Source organism: Dipodomys ordii, unplaced genomic scaffold (genome assembly GCF_000151885.1).
Source record: "Dipodomys ordii isolate 6190 unplaced genomic scaffold, Dord_2.0 Scaffold24, whole genome shotgun sequence".
In the NCBI taxonomy this organism is placed as follows: domain Eukaryota; kingdom Metazoa; phylum Chordata; class Mammalia; order Rodentia; family Heteromyidae; genus Dipodomys; species Dipodomys ordii.
Window position 1 is genome coordinate 752,849 of NW_012267240.1, and position 18,460 is coordinate 771,308.

The 18,460-nt window shown below is 49.3% G+C and overlaps 2 protein-coding genes across 2 annotated transcripts in view; one reads left to right on the forward strand and one right to left on the reverse strand.

Annotated features, from left to right (window-relative positions):
• Nucleotides 1-14,529, forward strand: part of Tarbp1 (TAR (HIV-1) RNA binding protein 1) — a 47,938-nt gene extending 33,409 nt beyond the window's left edge. Inside the window, exons 16-31 of the mRNA XM_013014566.1 lie at nt 386-597; nt 1,223-1,487; nt 1,576-1,764; nt 3,108-3,298; nt 3,460-3,531; nt 5,423-5,543; nt 6,452-6,562; nt 6,814-6,963; nt 7,424-7,510; nt 8,567-8,763; nt 10,128-10,209; nt 11,717-11,888; nt 12,656-12,844; nt 12,999-13,123; nt 13,805-13,941; nt 14,236-14,529. Coding sequence (XP_012870020.1) covers nt 386-597; nt 1,223-1,487; nt 1,576-1,764; nt 3,108-3,298; nt 3,460-3,531; nt 5,423-5,543; nt 6,452-6,562; nt 6,814-6,963; nt 7,424-7,510; nt 8,567-8,763; nt 10,128-10,209; nt 11,717-11,888; nt 12,656-12,844; nt 12,999-13,123; nt 13,805-13,941; nt 14,236-14,425 — 2,490 coding nt within the window. The 3' untranslated portion in view covers nt 14,426-14,529. The remainder of the gene's footprint in view (nt 1-385; nt 598-1,222; nt 1,488-1,575; nt 1,765-3,107; nt 3,299-3,459; nt 3,532-5,422; nt 5,544-6,451; nt 6,563-6,813; nt 6,964-7,423; nt 7,511-8,566; nt 8,764-10,127; nt 10,210-11,716; nt 11,889-12,655; nt 12,845-12,998; nt 13,124-13,804; nt 13,942-14,235) is intronic.
• A 1,293-nt stretch (nt 14,530-15,822) lies between these two features.
• The window catches only part of LOC105984450 (cytochrome c oxidase assembly factor 6 homolog), a 3,571-nt gene continuing 933 nt past the window's right edge, over nt 15,823-18,460 (reverse strand). The window contains exon 2 of the mRNA XM_013014627.1: nt 15,823-16,160. Coding sequence (XP_012870081.1) covers nt 16,068-16,160 — 93 coding nt within the window. The 3' untranslated portion in view covers nt 15,823-16,067. The remainder of the gene's footprint in view (nt 16,161-18,460) is intronic.

An 18,460-nucleotide genomic window follows, 5' to 3' on the forward strand; every position in this document is an offset into this window, starting at 1 on the left:
TGGGGAGCTCCTGCTAGGATTCGCACCCAGCTCTTTAGGCCCCAGCTCCATCTCACCCTCTGAGCTTGTGACTGCCAAGAGTACACCCAGCTGGGTGAAGACTTGTTTCTAACCCAGAGCCTTCTTTTCTAAACATGCCTCTGTTCTAGGGCAGTATGAACTAGAAGAGGCTGCTCTCTGAACATGCATGAGCTCTAGGGACTAGTCTGTGGTGCTAGTTCTTAGCCCACTTCAAATCCAGTGTGTAGAGTTAACGGTGTGGCGTGTGTCTGGTTTCCTTGTCTCCCCCACGCTCCGTAGCTGGCGGAGGAAGGGGATGCTGGACTGTCAGGTCCTCACCATGCAGACGTGGTCTGCAGGAAAGCATCTCTCTGTGTCCTCTCAGGAGCCCATGCTCGCTCGTCAGATCCAGAGAGCGGTGAGCATGGCTGCCCTGGCCGCTGTCTGTAAGGCTGCTAACCAGCAGCCTGCACTACGGCCGGAGTCCCTCGGTGCTGGGCCTGTGGACAGGTTCCTTTCTGCTCTTCCGCTTAACCAGACACTGCAAAAGCCCTGCGTGGAGGAGCAGAGCAGCACGTGCTCCCTAGGAGGTGGCAGGTAGGTGAGGGGCTTCCCTGTGACAAGGTTGGAAGCCCTGTGGTTTGGTCTTGTTTTGGGTTTTATCATTGCCTCGCAGAATCTGGGAGGCAGAGTTCTCTGGGATGGGAGCACGATGGCATGCTCTTGTCCAAAGCCTGCTAGCCTGAGCCACATTTGTCAGGTGAAAGCTCCCAGTCGCTGGGTAGCTGGGAAAAAGGTTTATGTATTAGTAGGTAGAACGTGGTTTTCCATTCTAGAGACAGGAAATCCCCAAAGCAGGGGCTGGCATCTGCTCGGCCCTGTTCACCTCCTGGTGAGGAGACACGGGCAGCAGGCACAGTAGACAGGAGAGGGGCAGCCTGGCCGGCACCAGCCTGCTCCTGTGGGCACTTACCCAGCCTTCAGCCCATTCCTGTGGCTGCCATACCCATCCCCTCCAGAGCAAGAACTCATGGCACTGCCCCAGACCTGCCCCTCCCACCAACCCCTTCCTAGCGCTGCCTGCCCAGGAGTGAAGCCCCATGCAGGCCTTGCTGAGGCAGACCATGCAGACCGCAGCACTTTCCTCTTAGCGTGCTGTGTGTGAAGGCAGGGGAGACAAATGTGGGTAAGTATGGCGTAAACAATTCACTTTTTATTTCAGTTATTCTGAGGAATTCCCTTTATCATCACAAGGATGGGGGAAGATAGCCGCACAGTTTATCCATGACCAGTGGGTCTGCCTCTCCTTCCTGCTCAAGAATCACCACACCCTCATACCTGCCTCAGAATGCGATGTCCCAGAGCCCTCTCTCCCTGCTGTCCAGATGCCAGCTGGGACGCTGCAGGCCGCACTGGATGCGCTGGCGGTCCTGCCTGCTGACCGAGTCTTGCCTGTGTTCTCCTGTATGAAGATGTTAGTTCCCAGGGTGAGAGTGCTGAGTGCAGGCTGGCGCCTGGCACCTTGGGGAAGGGGAGTTCCTGGCATGGAACCAGCACCTCCTGCTCTCCTTGCAGCTCCTGACCTCCTCTGAAGCGCTCTGCGCAGAGTCCTTTGACGTGGCTTGGAAGGTTACGTCGTCTTCAAGCAACACTCAGCTGACCTTCTGGCCTAACTTGAAAGCTTTTGTTCAGTTCGTGTTTGATGACAAAGTTCTTACTGCTGCTGCGAAAGTCAAGGGCCGGGCTTACTTGAGAGTAAAGGAGGTGAGTGCCCTTGCTCACACATGTGACCATGGTCAGCAGCCAGGAGGTGGCCTTGGTGAGAGGCTGCTGCCTGCGCTGTTCAGTCGCCCCGTTCATGCTGGAGGGCATGGAAGGGGGGCATGTGCGGGAGCCTCTCACATACCCACACCAGCATGTTTGGTTCTTGCGGTGTCTAAAACCATGAGTTGCTGCTCGGCAGCTGTGAATTGGCAACTCTGAGTGCAGTTGGCAGCTGTGTGCAAACCTAGGTTTCCTCCTGTGGAATCATGGTGTCTGCATGGAGCGGGACTGTGGTGCCCCTGTGCGTGTAGCAGGACCAGTGTCCCCAGAGACTGCACACACCCCTTGCCTGTGCCCTATGAAGCTGAGCTTCGTGGTTTTTCTTACATGGAGAAAATATTCAAGGTCAGCCCTCCATATTGACAAATTCAGACAGAAAATCGCATGTGAAAAATGTTTTGTATTCCCTAAACAGTGGGTAATGACTTCTCTAGGCATAGGAAATCATCTTGAGGAGGTTGGAAGTATGAGAAAGGGACTGTGCATGTGTGAAGGCAGCATGCAAATATGCCATGTTACCTGAGACTTGAGTTCCTGGATCCACAGCCCCTACCATGGGCCCCTCCCTCAGGAGCCTTACCTGGGGGCTCTCGCCTCCTGGGCCAGATGGGGAGGTGGAGGTCCAGTCACTCCTCCCAGTAACCCTGCTGCACCGCCTCTCAGGCCCCTACCTGCCCCAGGTACCTAGAGACCTGTCCTGCCTGCCTGAGGGAGACAGAGAAAACCAAGATGTAGCACAGCGTGTCCTATTTCCACCCTGCTGCCTTGGCCCTTGCATGGCTTGTGAAGTTCTAGGTGAATATCCACTGTAAATACATTAGTAACGTTGTACTTAATGGCACTACTAAGAATTTAAAAAAAAATCCATGCTTAGCTGCACGCCAGTGGCTTATGCTTGTAATCTTAGCTACTCAGGAGACTGAGATCTTAGGACCATGGTTCAAAGCCAGCCCTGGCAAGAAAGTCTGTGACACACATCTCCAATGAACCACCAGAAAACCAGAAGTGGTGCTCAAGTGGTAGAGTGCTCACCTTGAGCTGAAGGGCTGAGGGACAGTGCCCAGGCCCAGAGTTCAAGCCCCAGGACGGACAAAAAAAAAAATCTCTGCTCTGATTATTGATCGTCTTGCAAAGTTGTGCTCAGTAATGAATTTTATATTTTCAGACCACTTATAGTCACATTGAAACTCATTTGAAGCCATTTGAACTGTTTTTAGCAGCATAGAAGTTTTTTGAAAAACTACATTGGTCAAAGGATGACATGATCACTGTACTTATTCTAGATCATGCACAAGGTCATTGAAATGTCAGCTGTGAAAACAGGCGTTTTCAACGTGCTGATAACTCATTGCTGCCGTTCTTGGGCTTTGTCGGCTGCCAGTGCGTCCCGGGGATCTCTGTCGGTGGCCAAGAGTTACTGCGAGCTTGTCCTGGAGGCTTGCGTGTTTGGACCTGTGTTCCGCCGAGATCAAAGGTGAGGTGCTAGTATTACAGTCGTCCCCCTTGGTAAGAGTGGTGTCTTCACTTTGTGAGCCCTTCAGTGAGAAGGGCATCGAATGTTAGTTAATTTAACATTGGGATATTCATTGTTTTCTTTCCATACTGATGCTTTTTCACGTTTTTTAAAATGTAAAGACTTATTCAGGATGTCCAGACATTCATAGAAAGCCTGGGACCGGGCTGTGCGGCCAATGTCGTCATGGAAAGGTAAGTGTGGTGTGGCAGTGCTCCCTGTGCCTGGCTGCACCCCTGTATCTGTGTGGGAGAGAGGCGCCAGTTCTGACATCACATGGCAGACACTCTGCACTTGTCAGACCTAAGCAGTGTTCACTGGTGACATCTGCAACTATAGCAAACTTTCAAAAGCATATTAAGAAAGAATTATATTCCTTGATAATACCTTTCCTTCATCTCTTTCACTACTAAAATTGAATGAACCTAAAAAAAGAATGCACCAGGTGTGGTCTGTGTACACACCTGGAATCCCAGGTACTTGGGAGGTGGAGGTAGCCAGATCTCAGTTCAAGGCTGGCCCGAGCAAAAGCTCGAAACATTACCTAAAAAGCAAACCACAAATGCAGAAGGATTGGGGCATGGCTCCAGAGCACTGGGTTAGCGATGCTGAGGCCGAGTTTAACCTAAGTACAAAACAAAATGTCGTGCAATGTCCCGTATAAATAAGGCTCTGGCTCTGGAGACCTGAATACCCACCCTCTTCCTTGGGGAGGAGCTCAGCACAGGCGCTTTGTTCCTCAGTCCCTCTACCAGCTGCAGAGTGCACTATGCAGCATTGACATTCAATAACGAACCATGTGCTGCACATGCATATAGCTTCTCCTTGTAGGTAGGCTCTATAGTGTTTGTTTTCCTGCCAGTCCTGACCTGGGGCTTGAACTCAGGTCCTGGTCTCTGTCCCTGAGCTTTTTTGCTCAAGGTTGGCACTCAACCACTTGAGCCATATCTCTCCTTCACACTTTCTGGTGGTTAATTGGGGATAAGAGTCATGGACTTTTCCAGTCCAGGCTGGCTTCGAACCACGATTCTCAGATCTCATCCTCCTGAGTAGGTGGGACTATAGGCATAAGCCACCAGCACCTGGTGGTTTTTGTTTTTTAAAACCCCTTTACTGAAGCATGATTGACAGGGAAGGATCCATCTGCAGCCAGTGAGTTTGGTGACAGGCTGTAAGGTTTGACTTTGAGGATAGCTTTTTTTTTTTTTTTTTTTAATTTTTGCTTTTGGAGCTTGTCTAATAATGTTTTGCTCAAGTTTTATTTTTTCATCTCAATTTCAAAAGTTGTATGTGTGTGTGTGTGTGTGTGTGTGACAAAGAAGATAAAATGAATATTCTGGGCTTAGTGTTTAGGATATTGTATTACTATGTATTCCTGTCACAAAAGCATTTCTTATTCTGAGAATGTGAAATTCATTTAATATATGCATAATTCTCATTGTTAATTGTGGGGTGTTTTCTTCTTTTGGCTGTTGCAATAAAAGTGACAATTTTTTATTGTTATTATAGAAGTGATGTACAGAGAGGTTACAGTTACATAAGTCAAGAGTACATTTATTTTTGGACAATGACACCCCTTTCTTTGAAAAGTGACATTTTGTAGTGGCTGCTTGCCAGAAACTTCAATTTCTGCTGGACAGATGTTCGTAGCTAGATCAAAACATTTCTTTGCAGTTGAAATAGCAATTGACTGGGTGGGAGAGGGTGCTCCTAGGGAGGGCGTTTGGGAGGAGCATGGAGCTCAGTGTGCACCTCCAGCCCCCTAGCAGGGTGGAGCTTGGTGTGCATCCCCAGCGCCCTAGCAAGCAGAGCTCTGCCTGTCTTCTCTGAGCAGTCCTGGAGCTGGGGTCAGAGGCCTGGGCAAGTTTGTGCATTTGCTGCCCACATTCTCCTGTTGTGGGGTTCCTGTCTTCTGTAGTCCTATATCCAGAATTCCTGTGAAGTGTGATCTGGTTAGTGGTAGACTCTGTGTGTGTGTGGGGGGGGGGGGAAGGGGTAGTGGTGGTGTTGTATTTTGAAACTGGTAATCAGTGTGTTTTTTCTTTCTACAATGTACTAACGTAGTTTGTAATTTTGTATTTTTAGCACCAGAAGAGAAGACTGTTATGTGAGAATTTGTGCTGTCAAATTCTTATGTTTATTGGATGGCTCCAACATTTTCCACAGGTCATTTATGGAAGAGCTTGTAATCAAGCTATTGGATAAAGTAAATATGCTTTGTTTTACTTTAAATTACTTTTGCTTTTAAGAAGTCATTGTCCAGAGCTTGCTTTTTGTGTTGCTAGAACCTGTCAGAAGAAAACATGAATTTGCTGTTCTATATTTTCAGTTATGTCTTAGCAGTAACTGTCTACAGTGTCAGATCCTTACAGTTTTGTGTAAGAATTTTAACAGGGCTGACTTCAAACCCCAGTGCTAACAAAACCCAAAAAGTAATAAATCTGGAAGGGTTGGGAAATGGCAGTGTGAGGAGCTGCCCTCTGTAGTCTGGGACTGAGAGCAGCCCACCTGGGGCTTTGCTGCCTGCTGTGCCTTACCATGTGGCATCCCATAAGTGTACTGTCATGGAAGGCTTAAGGATAGTGCTTCCCATTCAGAGGCAACGGGCAACTAGATTTCTTTGAGCCTGCTGAATCATTTATAAAGGACGTTATGCTGTCTGAAGAGTGAGTTTGTTGCATCCTAGTAGAGATGGAAAGGGGGTGAAGCCATGTGCGGCTCTGTTCCCTTTAGTAGGACTTGAAGCTGAGCCTTGAAGGCAGGGTTAGGGTGCTGCCACCTGGAGTTTGGAGGTGGCACTGCGCCGCCCACTTGGTGTCTTCCTTCTGCCTGTCAGATTACAAAGGGTATTGCAACCAAATAGGATGGGGGCATACATGGGAAGTCCCTGTGTTGTCTCCCCGCCGTATCTCTCCCTCCCTCCCCCTCCCCCAATCCCAAGCTTAGGGCTTGGTGTTCTGAAAGATTTTCAAAGTCATCATTCTTTATCTTTTACTCCTGTGTGAGTAGAGAGAAGGCCTCCGTGCCCAGGTGAAGCCGGTCAGTTTCAAGGTGGTGTTCACTTTGTTCTCACTAGTCATGAATGAGAGTTTAACCCAGCCCCCCTCCCTGTAGGATGAGCTAGTGTCCACGTCCAGAACTCGGTACTATGAGAACTCATTGCAGCACCGGGTGAAGAACCGCATATGGCAGACGCTGCTTGTCCTTCTCCCCAGACTGGACCAGGTAGGAGTCATCCTCCTCACACCTTTGGCATATCTCTTCATACGAATCAACCATGCTATCTGTCTTAAAAGTAAGAGAGTATTCTGCTTAAAAAATTACATTTTTGTGCTTGCCATGGGGTTACTGAGATGTTTTGAGGACACTGAGCTGGCATTATAGGATGGTTTACGTGGTTTCACTTCAGCTAATATTCACTGAAATCAGTGAAAAATATCACTAACAATTTAATGCATGAATTTTGCTTTTCTTAGAACTTCTTGAGTGGAATTATTGACAAGATTTTCCAGGCTGGCTTCACCAACAACCAGGCTTCCATAAAATACTCTGTGGAATGGGTTATCATATTGCTGCTCCATACATTCCCTCAGTTTCTTCAAAAGTTCTGGGATTGCTTTTCATCTGTAAGTAAGGAAATGGTTGTATTGTTTTGGACTGGGGAATGGTTTTGACTGTCACTTGGCTCCTGGTATGCCTGTGTGTTTAACAGAGCCTTACCCTGCTGTCTTGGACCGTGCGTCCTTGCGCCCTGCCCACTTGCCTTGTATTTGCCTCTGTGCCTTTACTCATCTTGCTTTCTCCTGTTCCCTCCCCACGGGGCCCCCTCATCCCCTCTAGTCACCCCATGGGCTCCCTGAGGAAGCCACAGCCAGGAGATGCACGGGGCTCTCGTGCACTTTGTTGTGTCTGCACTGCTGGGTGCTTCGTGGGCCCCCACTGACTGAGGGGAGCATCTCCTCCTGCTTGATTTGGTCGCTGCAGATCATGGTTGCCTCAATCGGGCTGCCTCTCACCCCCGCCTTCCCAGAATCCAGCCCCGGGCCTCAGAAAGTGGCTTGAATTCTTGTCTGTCAACTCTTTCAGGGTGAAGAAAAACTGAAAACAAGCGTTTGTACATTTTTATCTGTCCTGTCACATTTGGGCATCATCATTCAGAATATTCCAGAAAAGGTAAGTTTGGAATGTGCAGGGTGTTGGTTATATTTTTTGTGATTTGTTTTTCCTCTCTTCTGGCCATGATGCACCTCCGACACAAACATGCGGTGACATCAGCACTGCCTGCGTGTCAGTCTGCCCAAGTTTGTGGACTTGTGGGTTCACCATGTCCTGCACGTGGTACTGGGATCTTCAGGACTTGTCTTACTGGACTCAGTGGTTGGGTGGATGTCATCTCACCCTTTCCCACAGAGGAGCGGTCTGGAGAGGACCCTTCCTCCCCTGGAGGTGACAGGAGGCCTGGGCCCGAGGGGTAGGTGAACAACCGGGCCGTGCCTAAGGGCAGTGTGGCCCAGGCAAGAGTTCCCCCGGCAGAGCCGGGGCTGGGGCACAGCAAAGGAGGCTGGCTGGTGCACTGCCTCGGGACAGGCATCCTCTCGCCTCGGTGCTCAGGCTGGCCTCCCTCCCCGTTAGGGAGTAGATGGATCATTGGAAGGACAAACCCATGCTGTCAAACCATGCAGATTGAAAGTAGTGTAGGTGAAATGCTGTGCTTGACCCTTGGGGCGCAGCAAAGGTCCTGAGTGGTAGGCACTGGTGAAGAGGTCACATGTGTGCTGCAGAGCTCTCTGAAGGGCCCTCCCGTCCATCCTCTAGGCTTCAGGGACCAGGGTTCCAGGAGGGGACCCAGGGTCACTGCCTCACTGTCTGTGGCCCCATCACCGCTGACAAGGACAGGAGCTCAGAATCAAGGAAGAGGTGGGGTGGTGGGGTGGGTCTTGCGTGGTGACCTTGAGATGACCGCAAGGTCACCAAAAGCTGGGTCTCTCCGGGACAGTGCTAACGCTGGCAGCCCAGGGTTGGCACTGAGAGATGGAGGAGGTTGGCACTCCGCTCAGGCCTGTCCAAGGGGCTAACCCAGGAGTGCTGAGAAGAGGCTCAGACCTGAGAGCCAGTCTGCAGGAGGGAGCATGGGAGCCCTCCCCCTCGTCAGCGGGCTGGCTGTCGCTGGTGCAGCCCGCGGTTGGATCCATCTTGGTCCTTGGTGACACAGAGCTGCTTTCTCTCCAGAAGCCCGTGCTGCGGCAGGCCCTTGCCGTCGCCCTGCAGTGGTGTCTCAGCCACAACTTCAGTGTCCGGCTGTATGCGCTGGTCGCCCTCAAGAAAGTCTGGCAGATGTGTCGAGCGATGGGCGTAGAGGAGTGTGCTGCATGGACCTTGGTGATCGAGCGCAGCCTCAGCCAGGCAGAAAGCTTGCATGCTGCAGGGTAGGGATGCCCCAGCCTGGAGGAGTGAGGAGAGGATGGAGGAGTGAGGGGATGCTGGCCTCTCCTTCCTGGGCGTCACTGTGCTATGGGCCAGCCCAGTGCCAGCCGCTGTCTTTGGGGTGCAGATTTGTCACCTTCCTGCTCTCTGCCCCCCATGACCTGTTGTTAATCTGCCCTTCCCCGTTCCCACGATAACTTCTGGCTCATTGGCAGCTTCGTTCAGGTGGCAGCAGAGGCTTGGAGGGGGGGGGGGTTGGGGGGAAGGGACAGCTTGCACAGGGCAGGCATCCCACACCATGAGACTGCACAGAACCCTCTGGCAGCCTCTGCCTGCTTAGTACAGAGCTCCTGGATAAGTGTGTAGGAACCTTCCAGAGGAGAAAAGGCATCAGTAGAAGTGGTGTGGCCAATGACAGGAGCAGAGCAACTCAGGGAGCCGGTGGTGCCTTCCTGTCTACAAGGCGTTGTCTCCTCCTGCTTATTATGTTAATCGCCTCTCAGGGCTGCTGGAGTTGGTGCATTTAAGAATCACATGAATCATTGTCAGATGTTTTTCTCAAGGGGCTCACACAAGCAGCATGTGTTTGTACATACAGACAGGTAGGGAGTGGATGAGTGCACATGCACCCACACAAATGAGCATACCAGGCCTCGGGCTTGAACCCAGGGTCTGGGCGCTGTCCCCCGAGATTTTTTTGCTCAGGGCTACTGCTCTAACACTTGTGCCACAGCTCCATTTCTAGCATGTTTGGTACTTAATTGAAGATAAGTCTCACAGGCTTTCACTGTCTTTGAACCATGATCCTCAGATCTTAGCTTTCTGAGTAGCTAGGACTACAGGCCTGAGCTACCAGCACCTGGCTTAGTGACTTCTGTAATGGCTTTCCCTCGTGGACAGAGCTCTTCTGACAGGCGGAGCTAGGGACTCCTCCCCCAAGTTTTCCTGGTGTCAGCAGGCCACAGGCTACATCTGCATCTGCATCCCCCACACTGGGTTTTAGTTTCACGCCCTGCCAGACAGATGGCTGAGGGAAAGGCTTGCTGAGTTACTGGCTTTTGTGTCTTCAAAACAGTTACTTAATTTCATTTTTCGACTTTGAGTTTCACTTCAAGATGTGAACTTTTCATGATGTGAGCCCCCATGTAGGGCTCCCTGCCTGGGAGGTTGGGGGCTGGGTTTGTCTACAGTTCTCACAAAAGTAAAAATAGTGAAATATTGAAGATATGTGGATATTAGAGACAGGTACAAGCCTAGGGTGAACATCTCTGGAAATGGGGCAGTACCTCATTAGGATGAGAGATTGTGTCCTCCTGCCCAGGGCCCCCACCTCAGCCCAGCTGTCCCTCTGTCTGTCCATCCACAGGAATGCCAGGAGGAACTGGCAGCGCATCCAGGAGCACTTCTTCTTTGCACGGTTCCACCCGCTGGAGGACTATTGTCTGGAGGTAGGCAAGTGGAGGTCGTGTACAGATTCTCCCGGAGTCCTTGACCCCAGACTTCCCTTCTCCCTCACTGCCCAGAGTCCATGGCCAACCCCTACTCTCCACCCCCCACATTCCCAGAGCATTGTAAAGTTTTTGGCGAATTTTGTCAAAGTGGTTTCTCACTCCTAAGCACAAAGTTGGCTAGTCATTTCCACTTGGTATTTCTCTGGCAGTGTCTGTAAACCAGAAAGGAAGATTTAACTAACAGATCGGATTGTACAGAACCTTTGTAAAGGGGAGATTTTGTTGTATTGAAGCCCACTGTCAACAGACAGATCAGCCCTTTGTTTAATGGCACATTAGGATCTGGATGATAAAAATTATGTGGCCAATAACAGCACCTCACCAGCCATAACAGTGTTTACATGACTGAGAGCCGTAACCCTTACTACACCTGATGCAAGTTAATTCAGTGTGCACTCACTGAAGTGTGCATGAAGCATAGTGCTTCCTCTCTCACCTCTAGTCACAACAGGCTGCATTTGATCCAGAACTTTCCTGTAAAGAACTTGCACAAAAGCAAGGCTGTGTGCACTTACACCTGGCACACCTAGTTTATTCTCCTGTCCCCCCACAAGTTTAGTTTATTTTCAACGTAGTATCCATGAGTACTGCTGCTACATTTTTGTTCATCCTTTGTCTCTCCCAAAGACGGATAAATGAACTAACAAGACAAAAAGAAAACAAGAAAGAAAAAAACCTTGTTTCCATTTCCTGAAGTCTATTTTGAAATGGCTTATATGATCAGAGCTTGTGTTTTGTTTTTGCCAACTGTGCTTCGGTTGGCTCAGACTCCCAGTCTTCCTCCAAGTGGCTGGGATTATAGGTGTGCACTTTCACACCCTCCCAGCTTCTCGTGCTTTTAATCTTGTTTTATCCTTCCATTAAAAATGAGAGAGTTAAGCTGGAAACAATGGCTCATGCTTATAATCCTAGCTACTGAGGAGGCTCAGATCTAAGGATTGTGGTGCAAAGCCAGCCAAGGCAAGAAAGTGTCTGTGGCCCTGAGTTCAAGTCCAGCATCTCACACACACACAGAGCCAGAAAAGGTTACATGGCTACCCAGTCACACAGCAAATCGTAAAATTAAGCAAGAACTCAGATTCTGAGTTTTCAGGGTGGTGAGAGGAGCTTGAATGTGAGTGCTCATTGCTCATGGAGGTGTCTGGTAGTCTGGCTGTGGGCAAGTTTCTTTTAACCCAAATGTGTCCCTCACTAGAAAATGACACATTCCCCTGAGGAGTGAGCTTTACTATATTAGCACAGTGGGGTGTTCCATAAAGGCAAGGTGCCCGCGTAGACCCCTGGGGTTCTCGGGACTCCCTGAATGAATCCTCTAGTTCCTTAGAGTTGATGAGGAGTGGGTACGAGGGGGTACATGTAAGGGAGTGGATGCCATGGCTTGGAAAGAGTCCATCCATAATCATAATTAGCTTGCACCTCATGTTCAGCACAATTCTCTTTGCAGACCATATTTTACACCCTCCCGCGGCTGTCGGGCATGGTGGAGGAGGAGTGGCTATCCCTTGGCAAATTTTGTAGCTTCCCAGACGTGCCTTCCGATGCAGGCTCCCAGTGGTACCTCTCCCGGACTCTGCTCCAGGATCTACGTCCAGGAGACTGCTCTCAGCAGGATGCAGGTGAGACGCTCCACTTCAGCAATTCCAGTGACCTAGAATGGTGTTGGTAATGTCACTTTAGCACTGACCTGGACGTGCTGCCTCTGCGTAGAGAGGGGGCAGAAGAGCTCACAGCGTGGCTCGGAGCAGGACTTTTAGTTGTGAGTTAACTTTGCTGCAGAAAGCTTCACAGGGCTGAATCTGCTCTACATAAAACTTCTCCTTCCAATAGGATTATAAATTAGTATTTGTTCTGCTAGGTAGATCTGTAAATTACAAGTTCTCTGAAGGGCCAAACTGACACCTGCATGTCCTCAGGAGCAGAGCAGAGCTCTTGGTCATCTGTCTCCGCCTCCATCCCCACCTCTGCCTGCCCTGTGCTGTTAACCCTCTCCCTCCTTCCCTTTTTCTTTGGGAGCCTTGGAGGCTTTGCTCGTTAGGCTGGTATTCTACCACTTCACCCATGCTTCTAAGACATTTGAAGATTAAAAATTACTGTTAAAAAATGACACATTGGAACCCAAGTAAAGCTCTTCTGTTAAAATTCAATTAAATCTCATTGAATTGGGCATGGTAGTGCATGTCTGTAGTCTCAGTTACACTGGAGAAAGAGATTGGGAGGCCAGTGTAGGCAAAAACACAAAACCTGAAGTTGTGGTTCAAGTAGTAGAGCAACCTGCCTGGCAGACATGAGGCCCCGAGTTCAAAGTAATACTTTTCCCCAAAGAAGTCATCTTCTGAGCCACTAAACCTTCGTGCACATTGGTGCTGCTTCCCTTCCCTGCTAGGCTCTCCAGCTGGTGAGGACAGCCAGGTGGAGGGGACCAATGTACAGAAGAAGATCATCCCATGGAGACTGAGTGCCCTGGATGCAGAGCTGGAAGTTGAGGCCCAGGACCGAGCTGCCCGGCTTGGGAAGGCTGTGGGTAGACTGATTGTGGTGGCCTCGCTCATTGACAAGCCCACCAACTTAGGAGGTGAAGTGGTAGTCTCTAGGCAGCTTGTTGTTTCCCTTCCATCACCCTTTCTGGCTGTGCCCATGCCTCGCCCTCTGGAGAGCTGCAGGGAGAGGGGACACAGCCAGCCTCGCGTGGGTGGGTGCCCGGGGTGACATACAGCTGTTCCGGGCAGGGCTGTGCCGGACCTGCGAGGTGTTCGGGGCTGCAGCGCTAGTGGTGGGCAGCCTCCAGTGTGTCCATGACAAGCAGTTTCAACACCTCAGCGTATCAGCAGAACAGTGGCTTCCTCTCCTGGAGGTGGGTAGGAAAAGCTTCACTAAATTGTTTGTGACAATACTTGGCTTGGTTGTTACCTTTTAATAATTTTAAGGATTCAGCTTTTTTCTTCTTGCTAGTACTGGGGTTTGAACTCAGGATCTTGAGTTTACTTGGCTTGCTTACTTGGCTAATGCTCTACTTGAGCCACACCTCCAGTCTGGCCTTTTGCTGGTTATTTTGGAGATGAAATCTGTTTAGATTTTTCTGTTTGGGCTGGCCATGAGCTGCAGTTCTCTGGATCTCCTGAATAGCTAGATTACAGGTCTGAGCCAGCAGCACCTGGCTGAGTCAGCCTTCGGTAAATTAAAAATAATACACTACAGGGCTGGCAGAGTGGCTCACCTGCCTGGGAAGTGCAAATCCCAGTACTGCCTCAAAAGTACAGTTTCACTTTGTTCTTAGGTTCCTTTATTGCATTTCTCTTGTATTTTTAGAAACCATCAATCATGTAGCTCTTTTTAAGATAGTAAAATGTGTAGTTATACCTCTATTTAGGCATGATTCTTAGAAATCTTTGATGTTGAGGGAAGTTCTTTTAAATAACATTTAGTTCTTGTTTAACCAGTTTAGTTTCTATTGTCACTGCCCTGGTCTTAGTCCAAGCACAGCTGTCATGGAAGGGTTTCATTAACATGACTCTCCTTTCACACCACTGCCAAGGTGAAGCCAGCACAGCTGGTTGATTATCTGCAGCAGAAAAAGTCAGAAGGCTACACCATCATCGGAGTGGAGCAGACAGCCCAAAGCTCAGGCCTCGACCAGTACTACTTCCCCGAGAAGTCGCTGCTCCTGTTAGGGTGAGGCACTTCCCGGGGCCTGTCCCATGGTGAGACTCCATGTCCTGTGGTCACCCAGACCAGATGGCCGTTAGTGGAATCTGAAAATCTGTGACACTGGTGGGAGACCCCTGGTTCTCCTCAGTTCACCAGCAGGCTGCTCCGGTGACAGCCAGGCACGTCAGCCTCTTGCTCTTACACCTCTGGAGCTTAGCTACTTCACCTATCACGCTGGTTCTCATTAAAACCTTCCAAGAATAGAAGGGAAGACATTAGCCTGTGGTGTGAGGGAATTGACGGCTTCTTCTTCTACAGAAATGAACGGGAAGGGATCCCAGCCAGGCTGATCCAGCAGCTGGACGTGTGTGTGGAGATCCCGCAGCAGGGTGTGGTCCGGTCCCTGAACGTGCACGTGAGCGCAGCGCTGCTGATCTGGGAGTACACTCGGCAGTGGGCAAGGCAGGCCGGGCACGCCCCTCCTGTCCCAGAGCAGAGCGCCAGCTGAGACCAGACTCAGTCTGAGGACAGAATACCAAAGCATTTCTCGTGCCTTAATTTACCTGTGCCAGTCACCCTTTTGGGTGTCAGTCCTGGGGCCAAACTCAGGGCCTGGGCACTGTCCCTGAGCTTTTCTGCTCAAGGCTAGAGCTCTACCACAACTCTACTTCTGGGTTTTTGGTGGTTAGTCTCAGACTTTCCTGCCCAGGCTTGCTTTGAAGCTCAGTCCTCCTATCTCAGCCTCCTGAGAGGCTAGGATTATAAGCATAAGCCACTGGTGCCTGTTCTACCTTTTAATAACACTTAGCAAACTTGGAATGCCTTTTTAGTAGAAATTTTAACTGTGTAAATAAATGTTTTTTTAAAAAATGTGTCCTTCCTACAAACTAGTTTTGGGCAGACAGCTTTTACCCTGAGGGTCCCCCGAGTTAGCAGGGAGGTCCTGAGTGGCTCTCTCAGGGGTCAGCTGTCTCTGGCCCACAGTGGTCAGGTCTGGCTGCAGGGCCCAGCTCCATGCTCTGCACTCTAATTCTCATCCTGGAAAATCATTTGGCAAAGTGCCAAGCCAGCTCTCTATGAGTTAACGTTCAATTCTAAAGTCATGAAATTTCTCCTACACCTGTGCTCACGAGGGTGTCTGATAACAAATACTACCTGTAACACACACCTAAAGGACTGGAACTACTCTTACACCTCATTCTTCAAATAGACCCAGGATGCCAGGTGTGTGTCCACCATCTGCAGTTAGCAGTGCCACTCAGCCCAGTCACACAGGGGAGGGAAAGCACCCATTACAGGGAGAGGTAGCAAGGTACTTGGGGTGTCTCAAGACTACCACAGTAATTAATTGCTATTTTAGGGGAGATCCTTGGGACAGATAGAATTCACTGACTTAGGCTTTGTCCTCTGGCTTTCCCATGTGCGGGCACCAGCTATAACAGTGGTGTTCTAATGGTGATACCACCTCACTCATTTCCTCTACACTTGCAAGAATTCTAATGGAAAGAAGACATGTCCTCACCCATTATTTCGGTCGGGCATGATTTCCTAGCACCTTCTCTCTACATTACACAATGATGCTCCAAGCTCATCCTGCATTCTTCCAGGAGCCTTGCTAGATGCCACGAGCTGGAGCTGCATGGCTCTCTGCTGTTGCGTTGGCTGCTGCAGAGCCCTGTGTGCGCAGGCCCTGTGCGCACACACGGGTGAGGAGTCCTCATGTCTGTCCCCTCCATCCATGTACGCCTGTCCACATGGGGTTCTGACACAGAGTTCTAACACCAATCAAGCACCAGTTTTTGTTTAAATGCAAACTCCAGCGTACATGACAACCTATTTAGTGTCTTAAGTGTCAACTATAAATATTTGCCTAATTCTTGTTCCCATTCCAGAAAAGGGAAATGATTGTTTTTATAATAAACTTTAATTTTTTTCTTAAATTTCTTACTAGATGACGATTAAGCATATTTATTATCCCTCAGTTCATTTGAAAGATGGGCATCTTCTTTCTGTTCCTTGGTGATCTCAGTTCCCGAGTGCCTTACACAGATCACAGCACTGACAGGAATCGAGTCGTGTGACCACTGCTCCAGAATTGGCACCACATCTCTGAATGAGCAGAAAGAATCACTTCAGTCCTTATGGGAAGTTCACGTTGAAGTTGGTGTTGAAGGCTGGAATTCACCTGCTTCAAATTTTTCCTTAAACTTCAAATAGTCTCTTCTTTTATCAAAATATTTGATCTATTGAGACAAGATTTGACAGCAGGGTGAGCTATGTGCAGCATAGATAAGCAGAAGCACAAACTTAAGTTCCTTGGTGTAAATTACATACGAATAGAAGTGATTTGTGTTCTGGAGCTGCAGGGGCCACAGATGGGAGCCCAGCCCCAGCTGGCTCCCCTACGCCTCTAGTGAACTTGAGGACCAGACTTGTGCACACACAGGCCTGCCTGTAAGCTAAGTCCACAGAGCTGGGACAGGGAAGCAGACTTCAGATCCAGACACCCAGCTGTTCATGGTCAACACGTCTTGTAATTTATCACTGTGACATTTCTGGTGTCTGTCCCACCCAGAACACACACAGGAGGACAGACACAGATCTCTGGTATCCATGGATGCATGAATCCAAGAAGACCGCCAATGGGGAAAACCATGAAGCTCAGGACGTACAGCCATTACTCAAATGGCTATACCATCCATACACACAGGTGTGAGCATCTACAACTTGAGAGACAGCATGCTGTAGTCTCCACTGCTGTCAACAACTATAGCCATGAATACTGCTCACCAAAATCCAGATCTTACTTCATGTTCCTTTATTTTGAATACTGCAGATGACTTGCTTTTCCCACAATGCCACCCAACTTCCAGAGTGACACCTTTCACTATATCTCAACAATAAGTCACATTCAGTTTTACCTTGCTATGGAGGTGCCATGTGGGAGGCAGACTTTTTCCAAAATTAAGGGCAAGGAAATGCTCAGTGGATCACACAATTTTAACACGTGTTGATAAGTGTTTATATACTTAAAATTATATGTAGGGTTAATTCATGGTAAAACCAGAATATTAAACACTTGCTTTTATTTTTACTTATATCCTATTATCCTTAGGGAATTGGAAAAAAATAGTGTATCTTCATATAAAATCCTAGAAGTAGCAAATCAAAGCCAAACAAGATGTATATGTGCTAGCTACCACACTTGTAGCGTCTCTAATCTGAGGGCCTCACACACAAGGCAAGGGAGGTGCTACACATCTGCACTGAGGGACCAGAGCACTAGTTTGTAACACCTGGTAATACTCAGGCTCTAGTCCTTGGCTCTTTCAGTAGGGCTTGGAGAAAAGACAACTTGGGCTGCTGAGATGGTCAGGCCATGGGAAATGGTGTAGTCAGCATTCTTCCCAGGGCATGCTGTACCCATCCTCCTCTGAATCACTGCTGCTCTTTCTTTTTGCCAAATTCAGCACCTCATACTTGCTCTGCATTGCTTGGTTGGCCTATCTGCTCTACCACTTGCCTCTAGCCGCACCTCTAGCCTTGCTTTTTACAAGTTATTTCATTCAGTAAGAATCATTCTCAGAAGATCTAAGGGACATTCATAGAGGGGCAGCCTGAACTCCAATGACTTGAAGAATGAGATTTATGACTATGAAATTCAATCTTTAACTTGATGGAACTTCAACTTAGGACCTGGGATCCACTTCTCAGCCCAGAACTGGCCAGGACCTCTTTCTACACAACTATGCATTACTCTAAGGCTGTCAGAACAGTGAGAGCCCCAACCTTCCCTTAAATCCTGTAACACTCAGTGGGAGACCCTCCGTCCCTCTACTGTGTGATCTCCCTGATGACAACTTAGTCATCAATCTCAGTGACAGCTGTCACATGAAGGCGCGCACCACGCCCTCATCTTTGCGGCACCTCTAATTGCTTAGTCGACAACTTGAGGTCCTTCCCGCACTGGATTTGGGCTCTGCAGGTGTGCTCCTCAGCCTCCTATACCTGTCCACTCACTGTGCACTGGCTGGCTTTCCCCGCAGTACACCACACAGATCCTCAACCGTTCTTATCTGATTACTGTTCACACAGCACTGTCAGAGACCTATTTGTGACATGTGAGTCCCTTCACTGCCTCATCTTGGTCAATGGTTTTGCTTACCTGAGGCCTGGCTCCTATTGCAGAACTATACCCAACAGGACTAAGTGAAAACAAGGGTGGGTGGAGCCCGGAGCCTGCTATCACAGGCATGCACCCTAGGACTCTCCTGTTCCTCACACTGCTACTACTTCCCTGGACCAACTCCAGCCTTTACAGTGTGGTATCTGGGCAAGGATTCCAGGAAGTTGTTACTGGAGAAAACACCGCCTGGAATGGTAGGAACAGGGCCCCAGGTGTGTGAGGAGAAGGAGGGGGTCGGGGGAGGGGTAGGGTATGAGAAGGATGGGAATGTGGGATGGAGTGTGAGGGAGTCTGAGGGGGGGTATGGGGAATATGGGGGCACAGGAAGGTATGGGGGAACAGCAGGGGTGCGGAAGG